Source organism: Oryctolagus cuniculus, chromosome 4, assembly GCF_964237555.1.
Source record: "Oryctolagus cuniculus chromosome 4, mOryCun1.1, whole genome shotgun sequence".
Classification (NCBI taxonomy): domain Eukaryota; kingdom Metazoa; phylum Chordata; class Mammalia; order Lagomorpha; family Leporidae; genus Oryctolagus; species Oryctolagus cuniculus.
In genome coordinates, this window is record NC_091435.1 from 140,321,228 (window position 1) to 140,339,348 (window position 18,121).

An 18,121-nucleotide genomic window follows, 5' to 3' on the forward strand; every position below is an offset into this window, starting at 1 on the left:
ACTTAGGGTAACAGGGTTTAAGTGGCAGAAAGCTATATTCATTGCCTCCAAAAAACCATGCTTCCTGTACCTTTGCCATTGTGTGGTCCCCCTCCAGCACTATCTCTGGGGTTGACTTGTTTTTGCCGTGAGATATGAGCACCTGTGATACAGGACAAGAACCTGACCTCTTAGAACCCTGAGATCATGTGGAGGGCAGGGTCCAGAAAATAACCAGTATCAACCATAGTACATAAATCAGACCATCCAGTTCCAATCAGTCTCCCAAATAACAGCTTATTAGTGACTTCAGGTGAGACCATTGGAAGAATCATCCAGCTGAGCCCAGCATAAAATGACAACCCACAGGCTTGTAAATTAATCTATGGTTGCTATATTAAGCCATGATATATTAGAGTGGTTTGTTATGAAGTAAGAGATAACTAGTTACAGTCTCTGTGCAAACAGACATCAAAAGAGTAGTCATAGGTAATACCTGAACAGTAGATGACCCTTAACGGCTAAATTGTAACAAATTATAATTCAAAGAGTTGGAAGACCTTAGCTATCTGGAATCTAGCCTTATGTTACAGATGAGCCAGGCCTAAGAAAGTCAAGTCACACAGAGAACAATAAAGATATGACTGAAATTCGGGTCTCTTAGTTTATTCTAGTGAAAACCTTTTATCTCCGTAGAATTCTGAAGCAGGGGAAAAGAAAAAAAAAATGGCATTGAAGGCTACTAGCTTATAGTTCACTTGTCTAAACTCCAGATTCCTTGAAAAATAAATTAAGTAGAATATACACATTAGGAGTTATAATATTTATATTTTAATTTCAGTATTATTAGAATAATTATTGGAAATGGAAATATATACCTAAATTTATCTTTTTTCCTTTTACAGAAAAGACGATCCTATACCTTAGGAAAATATATTACACAGTAAGGATGCCTTAACTTTACAGTTTCCTATCTTTTTGCAGTATGGACCTTGGTCTCAAGATTTTAATTAATTCATAATTCAGTTTTTATACTAACTACTCATATACAGATAACTAATATGAAAAATTATGCTCCTTATTGATAATTTTGGGGAAAGAGATTTGGATAGGGCAGTAGGAAAAGTAAATTTAGCATTATCTATAATGCCATAGTTTAATATTTTTTACAGAAAGATATCCATATATTTATATAATTGAAAACAAAAATAAACTCTTAACGCTATAGTCAATTAGTGCACACACTCAGACTTTAAGGTTAAAAGATAGTTCTCTACAACGAGGTTTCACCTCACCCCAGTTAGAATGGCTCTCCTACAGAAATCAACAATAAACACTGGAAAGAATGTGGGGACAAAGGTACCCTATTCCACTGTTGTAAGAATGTAAACTGGTACAGCCATTGTGGAAAACAGTATACAGATACCTCAGAAATCTGGAAATAGATCTACCATATGACCCAGTAATCCCACTCTTAGGAATTAACACAACAAATTAAATCAGCAGATGAAGGAGTTATCTGTACCCCCATGTTCACCACAGCTCAATTCACAATAGCTAAGATAAGCCAGATATCCATCAACTGATGTACTGGATAAAGAAATTATGATATATATATACACTATGGAATACTACTCAGCAGTTTAAAAAAAAAATCATGTCTTTTGCAACAAAATGGATGTAACCAGAAATCTTTAAACTTAAAGAAATAAGCCAGTCCCAGAAAGAGAGATACCACATGTTTTCCCTGATCTATTGTAACTAATAGAGTACTTAAAATGTAATGTTTTGGAGTGAAATTGACATTTTGAGATTTGATGATCATTTAAAGCCCTTGTCTCTACTGTTAAGGAACAGTGAACTTTTTACTTAGTGAGGGGTTAATCTCATGATTATAAAGTAAACTGAAAATAGTTCTTTGTAAAAATTAAGAGTGGGAATAGGAAAGGGAGGAAGGAGGGTGGGAGTATGGGTGAGAGGAGGGTAGGGTGGGAAGTATAACTATGTTCCTAAATCTGTATATATGAAATACACAAGATCTGTACACCTTAAATAAAATTTTTTAAAAAAGGCCAGTGCTATGGCATAGTGGGTAAAGCCTGCAATGCTGGCATCCCATATGGGGGCCGGTTTGAATCCCAGCTGCTCCACTTCCAATCCAGCTCCCTGCTAATGCACCTGGGAAAGCAGCAAAAGTTGGCCCAAGTTCTTGGGGTCCTGCACCCACATGGCAGACCTGGAAGAAGTTCCTGGCTCCTGGCTTTGGATCAGCTCAGCTCTGGCTATAGTGGCCTTTTGGGGAGTAAACTAGTGAGTAGAAGACCTCTCTCTCTCTCTCCGCCTCTGCCTCTCTGTAACTTTGTCTTTCAAATAAAAATAAGTGAATCTTTTAAAAAAATTAAAAAACAATTTTTAAAAGATGGTTTAATCAACTCTAGCTCCAATTTCACTTCCAGAAATGTTTTCTCACTGTTAAATTCTCAAATGGGAAACTCAAAATTAAAGGAATTCAATTTCTAATAGCTCAAAATTTAAAACTAAAACAACCCTTCTGAGTTAATGACAAAAGAAAAATTTAAAAATGTTAAAAATTTATGAATAGGAGCAGGCATATGGCCTAGTGGTTGGTTAAGAAGCCAGTTAAGGGGCAGGTGTTGCGGTACAAAGCATTAAACCACTGTTTGGGATGCCCAGATCCTGTATCAAAGCACCTAGAACTGAATCCCGCCTCCACTTCCGATTCAGCATTCCTGCTAATGCACACCCTGGGAAGCAGAGATGATGGCTCAAGTATTTGGGTCCCTACCATTCACAATGGAGATCTGGATGGAATTCCTGGCTCTGGCCTGGTCCAACACTGATTGTTGGGAGTTTTTGGGGAGTAAATCAGTGGTTGGAAGAGCGTGCGTTCTCTTTCTTTCTCACGCTCTGCCTTTCAAATAAATAAAAATAAATAAATACTTAAGTTAACCCCCAAAAAAGCCAGTTATGTCTCCATGCTACATCAGAGTACCTGGGTTTGATTCTTAGCTTCAGCTCCTTACTTGCTACAAATAAATTACTCTGCATAACAAATGGTACACTTTTTAGAACTCACCAGAAAGATAACACTAACACACACTCTGCATTAGTGACCACTCAAGTAACCAGGTTCCTACTATCCATGTGAGAGATCAGGACTGAGTTCCCAGCTCCTGGCCCAGCCTAGCCTCACTGCAGGCATTCAGGGAGTAAACCAGAAGATAGGAGTGCTCTCTTGCTATTTCTCCCTCTCCTCGTTCCCTCATTTAGGAAAAAAGAAAAAAGATCTACAAAAATTTATGCGGAAGGAAAAAAATGCCAAAAATTAGGAAACAAATGTTCATCAACAAGGTAGTGGTTATCATATATTTTGTACAAAAGATTTTATATATTATATGGCAAGCGTTTTTGAAAAATACATTAGTGATACAAGAAAAGGATACTAATATAATAAACGAAAAAGGAAAAAATGGAACAGTAAAGTGTGATAAGTACATGGGATAAAGAATGGGAAGAAATATACCAAGTTATAAACTGTAGTTGTTCTTGTGCAGTGTCACTAGTAATCACTAGAACACATGATAGTTTTATAATTAAGGAAAAAATCCTCAATTTTAAAATGTTATTTGATTTACTTTAAAATAATTTTGGCAAATTTCAAAAATGATGTTTGTCAGAAAATGAAGAAACCAGATTACAGAGATTTGAAGGAAATAAGTAGCAAGCATCTGTAAGAAAAACCTCAAAATATAGGTCTTTGGAGGAATCAACACTGCAATCTCTATATATAAAACTACTGCCAGCACTGTGGTGTGCCGGGTAAGGACACCGCCTACAGTGCCTGCATCCCATATGGACTCCGGTTCGAGTCCGGACTGCTCCACTTCCTATCCAGCTCTCTGCTATGGCATGGGAAGGCAGTAGAAGATGGCCCAAGCTCTTGGGCCCCTACACCCGTGTGGGAGACCCAGAGGAAACTCCTGGCTCCTGGCTTCAGATCAGCACAGCTCCGGCTGTTGCAGCCAGTTGGAGAGTGAACCAGCGGATGGAAGACCTCTCTCTTGCTCTGCCTCTCCTTCTCTCTCTGCGTAACTCTTTCAAGTAAAATAAATAAATCTTAAAAAAAAAAAAAAAAGGCACGCTGGGTTCTAGTCCCGGTCGGGGCGCCGGATTCTGTCCTGGTTGCCCCTCTTCCAGGCCAGCTCTCTGCTGTGGCCAGGGAGTGCAGTGGAGGATGGCCCAAGTGCTTGGGCCCTGCACCCCATGGGAGACCAGGAAAAGTACCTGGCTCCTGCCATTAGATCAGTGCGGTGCGCTGGCCGCAGCGTGCCGGCTGTGGCGGCCATGGAGGGTGAACCAACGGCAAAAGGAAGACCTTTCTCTCTGTCTCTCTCTCTCTCTCACTGTCCACTCTGCCTGTCAGAAAACAAAACAAAACAAAGCAAAACAAAACAAAACAAAAAACCTGCTACTTGAACTATTCAATAAGTGCTTACTGAACATTTGCTAAATATAAGGCACTCTGAGACATAATCCCTGCCCCTCAAAATACATTTATATAGACAACCCAGATTTTAAACAATGAACTAATGAACAAGCATAAATGAGAACTATGGAAAGGAGGCCATCAGGTAGCATAGTAACATATGACACAGTGAGTAAGGGCTCAGCAAGGGTCTCTTTGAGAAGGGTCATCTAAGCTGAACATAAAAGCTGAAAGTCAAATCCACACGGTGGGCATTTGGTCTAGTGGTTAAGAAGTTAGTGAAGATGCCCACACTCCACATCTGTGTACCTGTGTTCAATGCTCAACTCTGGCTTCTGCCTCTAGCTGCCTGCTAACGCAGACGCTGGGAGGCAGGTGTGATGGGCTCAAGTAATTACGTCCCTGCCACCTATATGTGAAACCTGGATTAAGTTTCCAGCTCCTGATCGTGGTCTAGCCCTGGCTGTTATGAGCATCTAGGGAGTCAAGCAGCAAATGGAATCTTTCCTTCTATATATCTGTCTGACAAATAAATAAATTTTTAGAAAATCAAATTCACAACTGAACATGATATCTAGAGAAAATGGCTATAAATGTTGAGCACATATTTTTATGCAGTTTATTTAATATTTTATAGAGAAACAATAAATATTAATATCAAGGCTGTGATAAGAGATAATTATGAATGGCACATACCTATACGAAGATCTCTTTGTAAAACATTTTTATCATAAACATAGAATGACAAATACTGGAAAGTTCTTGGAATCTCAAAGTAAAATTCTTCACTGAAAAATGGGCTAGAGAGAAAAGAGAGGAAGCTCATTACTTTATAATAGCAAATAAATAACTGATTAGTATCACTATCAGTAATTGTGCTGTTAATACTACTTTCAATAAAATCAGTGAAATTACACACTAAAAACTCTACAGAAGCAAAGAAATCATTCTCAATGCTAACTTTCAATGATATACCCTATACAAAGCAGGCTGAACTGACAGGATTTCAGTTGCCAGGATGTGTTTGGAACAGAAAGTTTTTCCAAAGTCCTGTGGACAGAGGACACAGTAATTGCCTGGGATCAATGTTTACTGAAAGTGGACATAAAGGGGAGCTGAGGACAATGTCATTCACTTCATCATCTTAGAAATATGTAAAGCCATATGAATCACAATAATACATAGCACCTAAAATGAGTAATGTTACCTAAAATATTACTTTAAAAATACATTTTAAAAATTGAAACAGGTTATTTTATAATCAGTCTTATTGAGGTATACACTGCATAGAATTACATCCCATTTAGGGTTGATGCCTTTTGATATATGTATACATCTGTATAACCTCCACCCCAATCAAAATACAGAACACTGCTATCTTCCCCAAAGTTCCCGCATGCCTCTCTGCAGTCACTCCACCACACCTGCCACAGATAACCAGCAATCTGATTTCTAGCACTATACATCTTTTCTAGAATTTCATATAAATGAGTGATTGTATGTACTCCTGTATCCAGCTTTTTCCACTAACATTAATGTCTGCAGGATTTTTCCCATGTTATTGCATATATAGTAGTTTACTTATATATAGTAGTTTACTACTGCACAGTATTCTACAATCCATTCTCCTAGTGATGCCATTTGAATTGTTTCCAGTTTGGAAACTATTAAAAGTAAACATGCTATGAACATTTTTATACAAGGCTTTTCTTGGACATAAGCTTTCAATTCTTTGGGATAAGTAACTGAGAGGAGAATTATTGAGTTAAAGGGTAGATGAAATGTTTATAACTGCCAAACTCTTTTCCATGGTGGCTGACCATTTTACACTCCTACTAGCAATGTATGAGAGAATTACAGTTGTTCCAGATCTTGGTATTTGACAATCTTTTTAATTTTAGCTCTTCTGGGCCTGCGCTGTGGCAATAGCAGGTGGAGCCGCTATCTGAGACGTCGGCATCCCATATGGGTGCCAGTTTGAGCCCCAGGTGCTCCACTTCTGATTCAGCTCCCTGCTAATGTACCTGGGAAAGCAGTGGAAGATGGCCCAAGGCCTTGGGTCCCTGCACCCACATGGGAGACCCAGAGGAAGCTCTTAGTTCCTGGCTTCAGCCTGGCCAAGCCCAAGGCTGTTGTGGCCATTTGGAGAATACCTCTCTTTGTCTTTCCCTCTCTTTCTAACTCTGGCTTTCAAATAAATTAATTAATTTAAAAAATTTTTAGCTATGCTAGTAAATGGAACATGATAAATGTATACATCTGTATAATCTCTACCCTAATCAATATAGAAAACATTTCAAAAGAAAAAAAAAGTCTCTGTTCTTTAAAAGAGATCATCAAGAAAATTTATTTTTTATTTATTTTTTTTGACAGGCAGAGTGGACAGTGAGAGAGAGAGACAGAGAGAAAGTCTTCCTTTTGCTATTGGTTCACCCTCCAATGGCCGCCATGGCCGCCGCGCTGCGGCTGGCGCACCGCACTGATCCGATGGCAGGAGCCAGGTACTTCTCCTGGTCTCCCATGCGGGTGCAAGGCCCAAGGACTTGGGCCATCCTCCACTGCACTCCCTGGCCACAGCAGAGAGCTGGCCTGGAAGAGGGGCAACCGGGACAGAATCCGGCGCCCCACCTGGGACTAGAACCCGGTGTGCTGGCGCTGCAAGACGGAGGATTAGCCTATTGAACCGCGGCGCTGGCCTGGAACAGAGATTTTAAAATTAGTGCTTTCTACATCCTAAGTAATCTTTGCCTACCCCTAAACTATAAAGAATTTCTCCTATGAGTAGCTTATTTTTATATGTTCATTTTAATAATGCTACTTTGATGTTACGGAGAATATTCAAAAAGTTAAAGCAAAATACCTATCATGAAAAAACTACGCATGGATCTCCAAATTTTTTGCACTACAATAAACTTATCTTTTACTTTCATTTTCCATAAATTTTTGAGATGCCTTCATATTTAAATTCCTACATGAAGACATGACTCTCTGAAATGCTAGTGAACATCTCTTGTCAAGTATCTCTTTTCTGAGAATGAGTTTCATTTAAACAATGGTTCATTTTAAAGTGTTTCTAGGATGAAATATCTTTAGATGGCATTAGAAAAGCTAAAATGTTCCTTCAGAAGTCATTTCTGACCTTGTATAGAAAAGACTCAGCTTTTTAGTTGTTACAGCACCTGCTCAACTTCTGCATATCCTTTACTTCAAATACAGCCAAAGTAAACTTTTTAAAGTTGGTCTGTCAATGCAACTAGCATCTTCTAATTAGTGTTTACACAAAAATCAATGAAAAAAACTATTAGGCAGACATAAAATGTGTAGGTACTTCTCTCCTCTGTATCATTTTAGAAACAATTATGAAATGGAAAGTGTCCTTCATATACCACATGTAAATATTAAAGTAAATTCTAAAACCAACTAAGAACATGAGAATTATTTAGTTGTATCACTGCAATCTCAACAACCTAATCTCTTCAACTGGGAGCTCACAGCTTTATTTTATAAAATAATCGATCGATCCATTTGAAGAAAACTCTAAAAAAGTTGACAAGAAGGGGCTGGCACTGGGTCGTAGTGGATAAAGCCACCACCTGCAATGCTGGCATCCCATATATGGATACCAGTTTGAGTCCCAGCTGCTTCATTTCCGATCCCGCTCCATGCTAATGCACCTGGGAAAGCGGTGGAAGATGGGCCAAGTCACTGGGCACCTGCACCCACATTGGGAAACTTAGATGAAGCTCCTGGCTCTGGCCTGGTACAGCCCTGACAATTGTAGCCATCTGAGGAGTAAACCAGCAGATGGGAGATCTCGCTCTCGCTCTCTGTCTCTGCCTCTCCTTCTCTGTAACTCTTTCAAATAAATAAATAAATCTTTAAAATGAAAAAAAAAAAAAAAAACATTGACAAGCAGCAGCTGTGATTAGACTTGTATTGTTTTTAAAACAACTCTGTACTGGTTATCACTGACCTATTATCATGTGTATGACTCCTGAGGAAATTCCTGATGTGGTATGAGTAGTGCTGCTATTACTCAACTATTTCCTAAAAGGATTTGAAGGAGAGGTTTAGAAGCTATAACTTCCTTATCTAACTCCTACTCATTTGCTACAAAAACTCTGTATCCAGACTATCCACAACCCATAAAAGATCTAAATGACATGTACTGACTTTTGGCTTAACAGCTTATCACAACATTCACAAGGTAGAGAACACTGAACTGAAAACCAGGAGACCAAGATGTTTTACTACAGATTGTTTCACTTGGGCCAGCATTGTGGTGTAGCAGGTTAAGTTGCTGCCTATGAAGCCAGCATCCTACATGGGCACCGGTTGCAGTCCTGACTGCTCCACTTTCCATCCAGCTCCTTGCTGATGGCCTGGGAAAGCAGCAGAGAACAGCCCAGGTGCTTAGGTCCCTGCTCACACACGAGCTAACACACACACGAGACTCACAATAAGCTCCTGGCTTCAGCCCAGCCCAGCCCCTGCTGTTGCAGCCATTTGGGCAGTGAACCAGTAGATCTCTGTGTCTTCCTCTTTCTCTCTATAATTCTGCCTTTCAAATCAATCAATCAATCAATCTTAAAAAAGAGATTGATTCTTTCACTCCATTACATAAGGGAAAACATTGGGGGTAGGGGAAGGGGCTGCTCCCAGAATCCAACAGCATCTAATCTAATTACAGCTGGCCTTAAAATAATTTACAAGCTGCTATGCATCTAGAAAAATAAAACTGGTTTTATTGTTTTCCCAGCACAAATACTCAGAAAGGCAAGAGAAAAAAAAGAAATGATATGCTAATTTTACTTACACATTTATAAGCTTATATTTTAGAAACTATCACAAATATTTAACTTATAGAAATTACTAGTTAGTTCTGTTTATCACTGATTACTGTGTAATACAGAATAACTGTACAATAAAGGAACAAATTGAGGTTTAAAAAATTATTTGAGAAAGAGAGAGAACTCCCATTTGCTGGTTCATCCCCCAAATGCCTGTGACAGCTGGGGCCAGGTGGAAATCAAGCCCACATGGATGGCAGGAATCCAGTCATGGAAACCATCATGTCTGCTTCACAAGATCTGCATCAGCAGGAAACTGGAGTCAGAAGCCACCTATATGGCATCAAAACAAAGAACTACCGAATTGGATTCAGGTGTCTCAAACTGTGACCCAACCTGTGACCCAACCACCAGGCCAAACATCTCTCCCCTTCTTTTAAAAATTACAGTAGAGGCCGGCGCCGTGGCTCACTAGGCTAATCCTCTGCCTGCAGCGCCAGCACACCGGGTTCTAGTCCCGGTCGGGGCACTGGATTCTGTCCCGGTTGCCCCTCTTCCAGGCCAGCTCTCTGCTGTGGCCAGGGAGTGCAGTGGAGGATGGCCCAAGTGCTTGGGCCCTGCACCCCATGGGAAACCAGGAGAAGCACCTGGCTCCTGCCTTAGGATCAGCGCTGTGCACTGGCCGCGGTGGCCATTGGAGGGTGAACCAACAGCAAAGGAAGACCTTTCTCTCTTTCTCTCTCTCTCTCTCACTGTCCACTGTGCCTGTCCAAAAAAAAAAAAAAAAAAAAAATTATAGTAGAGGGGCTGCCATTGTGGCATAGCAGGTTAAGCCATGGCCCTGTAGCACCAAAACCCCATTTAGGCACCAGATCGAGTCCCAGCTGTTTCACTTCTGATCCAGCTCCTTGCTAATGCACCTGGGAAAGCAGCAGAAGATGGCCTAAGTCCTTGGGCCCCTACACCTATGTGGGAGACCAGGAAGAAGCTCCTAGCTCCAGGCTTTGGCCTGGCCCAGCCTCAGATTTGCAGCCATTTCGGAAGTGAGTCAGTAGATGTAAGATATCTCTGTTTCTCCTCCTAACTCTGCCTTTTTCAAATAAATAAATATTTTTAAAAAATTGTAATAGAGACAGGGAGGGTAGGAGGAATGGGGAGGAGTCAACTTACAGTTATTAAGTTTTGTTTACTGAATACTATATAATATAGAATCAGTGTACATAAAAGCAACAAATAGAGATTTAAATGCTTAAGGTCCCCAATTTTTGCTTCTAACTTAATTATATGATAAATTCTTCAGCCTGTTAGTGACTCAGTTTCATCATTTATAAATGTAAATTACATATTTATAAATTTATCAATACAAATAGTCATGAAAATTCTAATAAAACAGGGACAGCTGACTAAAGATGCTCAGTATTACTAAAGTATTTCCAGTGTTATATATACTACCTGTCCTATGAAGAACTATACTGACATTCAAAATTACAAAACTTGAAAATAAAGACATAAAATGAAACTTTAGCAGAAAAAAAGGCAAGTGTATAGAAAAAAAAGATACACACACACACACACACATCAAAAACCAGATTCCTGAAGCAGGCATTGTGGTTCATCAGGTTAGGCTGCCGCTTGGGAAACCCACATCCCAAACTGCAGTGCCTGGAATTAAGTCACAATTTTGCTTCTGATTCAGCATCCTGTTAATGCAGACACTGGGAGGCAGCAAGTGTTAGAGTTCCTCTCACCCACATGGGAGACACAGAGTTCTGGGCTCCTGGCTTTAGCCTCACCCAGCCCTTGCTGTTGCGGGTATTTGGGAAGTCAATCAGCGAATGGAAGAACTCTCTTTCTGTTCATCCCTCTTTGCCATTCTGCCTTTCAAATAAAAATAAACTTAAAACAAAATCTGGGGCTGGCGCGGTGGCTCACTTGGTTAATCCTCCGCCTGTGGTGCCAGCATCTCATATGGGTGCCGGGTTCTAGTCCCAGTTGCTCCTCTTCCAGTCCAGCTCTCTGCTGTGGCCCGGGAAGGCAGTGGAGGATGGCCCAAGTGCTTGGGCCCCTGCACCCGCATGGGAGACCAGGAGGAAGCACCTGGCTCCTGGCTTCAGATTGGCATAGTTCCGGCCGTAACAGCCATTTGGGAGGTGAACCAGTGGAAGGAAGACCTTTCTCTCTGTCTCTCTCCCTCACTGCCTAACTCTTTCTGTCAAAAAAAAAAAAAAAAAAAAAAAAAAAATCAGATCCCTGGAACAAGTCACTCAATATTCTATCCACCACATGCCAATTTTCCAACAACACCCTGTGCTTGTGTCCTGCATCCTTCTAGCACAGCTCTGCACAAGAAGCATGTCCACAAACCATGCTAGAGGGCAGAGGTGGCACATTTCAAGTTCACAAATTAAAATTTACCATGACATTTTCAACTGCAATTACACTTTCAAAGGTAAGAATTCTACCTACAAATTCATTACCTGAAAATGTACCACTAAGTTAAGTTATTTGTATGGACTTTTAGTAATTTATTATTTAGAGAAATAAAATAATGATGTACTTTGAGGAAAGTTCAAATAAATGGGTAAAATTTAGCCTAGAGAACAGACTGAGGCAATATGATAGCTCTTTTCAAAAACCTGATAGAGTGTCATGTGAAAGATGAACTATACTTGTCCTCTAGAAATCCAAGGAATTTGCAACTAAGAGGAAGATACATTTTGAGGCAATGAAAAGCCACATGAAAGGAAGTACTGCATCTATGTTGTCCCCGTGGATATATGAAGTAATAGAATCCAGAGTTACTGGCACATAGGTTCTCCTTTTTTTAAAACATTAACCAACTAAATATAGGAGCTTTCCAAGAGACACAACAGCTCAAAGACTGAATAAGCTGCTTAAGAGGTGGTGAACTTCTTAGTCACTGGAATATTACTAAGCAAACGCCAGATGACCACTGGTCAAAGCTACTGTCAGAAGGAAGCAAGTACGAGGTGGTCAGTTTAGCTTGATGAACATTCAGGCTGCCTCAAACTCAGATCCTGGAATTCTAAAAACAAATTGAGAATATCAAAGTTTCAGATGAGGAAAAGTCTTTTTGGTTACAATCTCAAAAACGCATAAAATTTATCAATCAATATATATAATAAAAGGGATAATTTACCAATTTTTTTAACCAACCTTAAAGATTTCTCAACAACTTGGGTACGATAAACTTCTTCCTGGTCCAAATTTATAGTACAGAAACAATCTCTCATTTTGTTGGGTCCAAGATATGGCAATAAATTTTTCGCTTCACCTGTTGGCACAAAAATTTAAATTGGTGTTAACTATTACCAGCTTTTTATGCTAAGCCTTACAGAATGAACTCAATCTCAAATAACATACTACATGGAGCACATTAAAAAAAGAAAAAACACTAGTGATTACAAAAAGATGGACCTGATCTAAAGCAAACTGGTACGACTGAAGGGAAAAGCTGTGTGTCAAGAGACATGTGACATCACACCACATTACTGCATTCCTACTCCCAGGAAAGGGCAACCCCATCCCACCAGCTCCACTTCAAGACTTCATTCTTATTAATTCCTCTTTCCTGAGTCAGCATTAGTTTTCCTCTCTAGTGGATACTTCCCATCAGCACATAAGCAAGCATGGGAATTTCCCAATTTTAAAAATGTAAACAAACAGAAAAAACAAAAGCTCCCTTGACTTGATCACCTCCTTCTTGTTATCACTCCATTTCTACACTCCCTTCTCAAGAGCACCATCTCTGGTCACCAACCTCATTTCTCACTTTCCATTCATTCTTTGGTCCTCTCCATAAGCTTCTGACCCCACAACGACACTCAAACAACTCTAGCTGAGGTCACTAATGCTTTCCCTATTGCCACATCCAACAATCATTTCTCTTAAGATTTATTTATTTACTTGAAAGAGTTACAGAGATAGAGAGGGAGGGACAGGGAAAGAATTTCCTTCTGCTGGTTCTCTCATCAAATGGCCACAACAGCTGGGCTGGACCAGGAATAAGCCAGGAGTCTGGAACTCCAGGTCTCCAACATGGGTCACAGAAGCCCAAGAACTTGGGCCATCTTCTAATGCTTTCTCAGGCACACTAACCGGAAGCTGGATCTGAAGTGGAGCAGACAGGACTCTAACTGGCATTCAAATGAGATGCCTATATCGCAGGTAGCACTTAACTTGCTGTACTCCAGGGCTGGCACCTCACCAGTCATTTCTATGTCTTCTTCATACCTGACCCTGCAGCACCATTTAACGTGCTCTTCTCTTGGCTTCCACAACATGGTATTCTCCTGTTTTCCTCCTACCTTGTTGGCACTCTTCTGACCGCTCTTCTCCTCACCTCTACATGCTGCAATGCCATGAGGCTCAGATCTGGACCACATTCTCTTCTTCACCTGAACACCTGCAGTGTATGATGTTAATGTTGATGCCTCCCAGATCTGCATCTCTAGGCCTGACCTCCCCAAAATACTAGATATGAATGAATCTTCACCTACCTCCTTGATAATCAGTAGGCATCCAAAATTTAACAAGTCCCAGACAAATCATCTGATCTCCTCCCTTAAAACATGGTTCTTCCCTAGTCTACCACCATCTTCTCTCACTCTCACCATCCTTCCACTATCTCCTTTCTCCCACACCTATCAGGAAACCCAGCATATCTGTAAATAAATTCCAAATATCACTACTTCCCTTGCCTTCACTCAGTATTAACAAGTCCAATGACTGCTCATTTGGACAAATGAGACAGCTTCCTAACTGGTGTCTCTGTTTCCTACGGCCCCTCCTACAATCCATTCTCCATCAGGTAGTGTGATATTGTCCAGGTCAGTCATGCCCCTGCTCCAATACCACACCATTTCACTTGGAATAAAATCCCACTTCTATACTACAGTTCACACAGACCTACTGTCCTCTGAGCTTTCTCCTACTCTCCCGATGGTTCACTTTCTTTCCTCAATCATGCCCTACTTGTTCACACTTAGGACTTCTGTCTAAAACACTCCACCCCAGCATCCTCACATGGCCAGCAGCTTTCTCACTTGGGTCTCAGCTCAAATGTCACTTCCCCAGAGAAATCTTCTCTGATTACTCTAACATAGATAACCCTGCTGACATAATTTATTGGTGTTTTGTTTCCTCGACAGCATTCATAACTACCTAAACTGTTACTTTTTACTTAAATGTTTATTTTCCAGTTCCCACATTCTTAAGTCCTGGGAACTTCTTGCTCCCCAAAAATCTAAAATAGTGGTTATTGTACAGTACACATTTGAGAAGCAATTTTTGGTGGAATGAATATTAAAGATTCAGTAAGTCTACCTTAAAAATTATTGGGAAATATCCCTGGGCTAAAAGGTCACACCAAAGTGTGGATGCTGAAATCAGGTATCAGTGTACTAAGCTAGAAAAGCAAGGCAGTTTAAGGAAATGAACATTATCCTAAGAATCACAAAACCGATGTTTTTCATCTTACTTCTGCTATTAAGCAGCTATATGACTTCATGCAAATCAGTAAGCACAGCTTTCCTCATGAAGATTTGGATAAGACAAATTCAAGTGTCTTTCCATTTACTTACTATAAAATTTAAGATTTCTTAATATTTAAAGAAGTCTATTATACACTTAAGAAACACTTATAAAAAAAGTTCAGTAAACAGAGTATAACAATTAAAATAAGAAAAAGAATGTAAAGGCACCAATAAGATAGTCATTGTTATTACCTCTATCATTTAGAGATCAGGAAAAAAATACAATTACCACTTAAACAGAAAAAACAAATTTATGATTATACCAAGTCACCTAACCTTCTAAATGACTCCAAAATTGTCTAACGTGAGTTAGATGAGTTAGTCCTTAAAAATAAACCAGTTCCCTAACAGAAAAAATACACTTGTATATCTGAATCTGTATCTACCCATTCTCCTTTTTTTCTACATACTAGGTGTCCCTCTTGTTTTCCAAAGCTCATTCATCTACCTATGCTCTCTCTACCCCAATCCCTCCACCACACTCCACAACACTGTCCAGCAATTCTATATTCATTCTTCTTTTTCAGCCTTTCCATATTCTTTGACATCGCCCCTCTGTATAATACAGAGGGCCTAAACAAACAAACAAACAAAATAACTAGGTCACCACACTCTATGGACCTGGATTATAAAAGAATTTGGAAGTAGACCATAATAAAAATGTTCTAGCACTGTCCACTGAACATGCTCTTGTTTCTTTCACACAGGAAGTTTTGAGAAAACATAGTCTACCATTCTGCCCCCTTTTAAGAGAGAAATATAGGGTTATTTTGTGGGTGGAATCAAATAAACTTGAGATTATCAAATATTTACTTGTAATAAATCAAAATTTAGGTTCTGTTAATACAAAAATGTAGCCAACTAGTCACAATAATCTGTACTTTTGAATTCCATTACTGATTCAAATTCAAGTCAAACTACATTAAAAGTTAATTCACCTTGTGGCTGGCATGGTGGTAGAGCAAGTTAGGCTGCAGTTTGCAATGCCAGCATCCCATATCAGAGTGCCAGCTGAGTTCCAGCTGCTCTGCTTCAGATCCAACTCCTTGCTAATGCACCCAGAAAAGCAGTGGAGGATGGTTCAAGTACTTAGGCCCCTGACACCTACAAAGGAGACCTGGATAGAGTTCTGTGCTCCTGCTTCAGCCTGGCCTGGCCCAGCCCAGGCCGTTGAGGCCATTTGGGTAGTGAACCAATGGATGGGAGATTCTTTTCCAACCACTACCCTGTCACTCTGCTTTTCAAATAAATAAAACAAATATTTTCTAAAAAGTTAATTCATCTAATCAATGCCCAGCTCACCAACTAATCATACAAAAATGCTGCTTAGGTCTGGATTCAGGACTTTAAACTACAACTCCAAACTACAGCAGGAATTCATTGACACTTTTTTAGAAATAACATAAATCAAATGTTAGATAACTAATGGTCAGAGACATAATAAAAGTAATGGTATACATATTGTATTTCAAAGCAGAAAACAATGTGTTAAAAGCATACTTGACATCAAGCTACACAAAGACGAAAGTGAAGATCTCTGGAAGATTGTACTTGCTCACATTAGATATTTGCAAAGGGCAGACCCAATTCTAATATATAAGCATGTGCACTGGTGGGAAACAAATCAACTGCCCCTTAAAACTCAAGCTTCTTCAAAACTTACTCTATAATCTCTGCCTCCAATCCTTCCCTTCAACTCACAGTCGTAACAATTCGGCTCCAGATCTTACTTCCTGTTTAGACCCTTAAGAACACTAATAACATTAAGTACTACAAATCAAATGATTGCTTTTCACTTCGCACCTTATTTGACCACTCTTTAGCACCTGACAACACTGACCATTCCTCAGTATAAGTAACCCACTCAAATCATTCTTTTAATCCCTCTTTTAGGCTTTTCATCCTCTAACCGCATCTTAAATGTAAGGAGACTTTCCACCCACAGCCCACTCATTTTATCATGGAAGTGGAGGATTAATTTTAGGGTTTTTTTTTTTTTTTTTTAAGATTTATTGATTTATTTGAAAGGCAGAGTCACAGAGAGGCAGAGGCAGAGACAGAAGTCTTTCATCCGCTGGTTCACTCCCTAGATGGCCACAAAGGCCAGAGCTGCAAGGATCCCATATGCACACCGGTTCTAGTCCTGGCTGCTCCACTCCCAATACAGCTCTCCACTATGGCCTGGGAAAGCAGTAGAAGATGGCTCAACTCCTTGGGCTCCTGCACCCACATGGGAGACCTGGAAGAAGCTCCTAATCCCTGGCTTCGGATCAGCATAGTTCTGGCATTTGCAGCCATCTGGTGAGTGAACCAACAGATAAAAGACCTCTCTGCCTCTCAAATAAATAAATCTTTTTTTAATGTGATATTATAAACAATAAAAATATATTAAAAACAATTTATCAACACTGTTTGATAATATTATAATTTTTCTCAAACTATCTGCAGTTCATTGAACGAAGGCCAGCCTCCAGGAGAATCAGGTTCTATCTACATCTGTAGATTTGGAGGATTAATGCTAAACATCCATTTCAACCTCCTTTAGTGTATGCTTTCTTGTACTGCAAAGAATACAAAGCTAAAAATTATGCTTCTAGGCCTCTCTAATAGGTAGGGCTGGGATGTGATTTAAATTCTACCAATCAGATGCACTCACTTGAAGTCTGGAGGACAAAAGAAGAGAAGGGATATTGAGTTTAGGTTGCTTCCACTACCACACACTGTCATGGAGATATTCCCATTCTGCGCAAACATTTGCAAAAGTCCTGGTAGTCAATTCTGTCACGGGTTTTTATGAATATTAAGAAGGGAGGTGTAAAGCACACATTCTGCAGTACAAGTGTGGCAAGTATGGCTTAGATTTAGAGCCAGCAGCACTGACAACAGTTTACTGATGAGGATGGCTGCTTGCTGATAGCTATTTCCTAATAGCAGCAGATTCCCACTCACAGTACAGATGGCAAGGTTCTAAGACAAGCAGCTAAATTACAGCTTCCCAATTCTGCAGGGGCCTTCCTGATCCTACGAGGTGGTAACTCTCTTAGTACAGCTGCAGAGTGGCTTTTGAATGTCATTCCTGAACAGTTAATCCAAAATGTTTTTTCATTCTTTCCAGCAATTCTTTAAGCCACTTAAAATCTTTTACAAAATCTCTGCTGGAATTGATACAGCAGACTTTTTGTTAGAAATCCCTTGTTTCTAACAAATTAGAAAACCTTATCTCATATTACTGATCAACAGAGTTTTGTAAATCTGTCAGCTAAATGTGGCTATCTGGATCAAATACGGCC

The 18,121-nt window shown here is 39.8% G+C and overlaps 1 protein-coding gene across 5 annotated transcripts in view; it reads right to left on the bottom strand.

Annotated features, from left to right (window-relative positions):
* Window positions 1-18,121, bottom strand: part of RASA2 (RAS p21 protein activator 2) — a 125,879-nt gene that overhangs the window by 84,401 nt on the left and 23,357 nt on the right. For 3 of the 5 annotated variants that reach the window (XM_070072739.1, XM_070072737.1, XM_070072736.1), the window contains exons 2-3: window positions 12,454-12,571; window positions 5,183-5,286 (exon numbers count right to left, since the gene is read on the bottom strand). In XM_070072739.1, coding sequence (XP_069928840.1) covers window positions 5,183-5,286; window positions 12,454-12,530 — 181 coding nt within the window. In that variant the 5' untranslated portion in view covers window positions 12,531-12,571. The remainder of the gene's footprint in view (window positions 1-5,182; window positions 5,287-12,453; window positions 12,572-18,121) is intronic. The other 2 variants (XM_070072740.1, XM_070072738.1) reach the window with 1 other exon arrangement.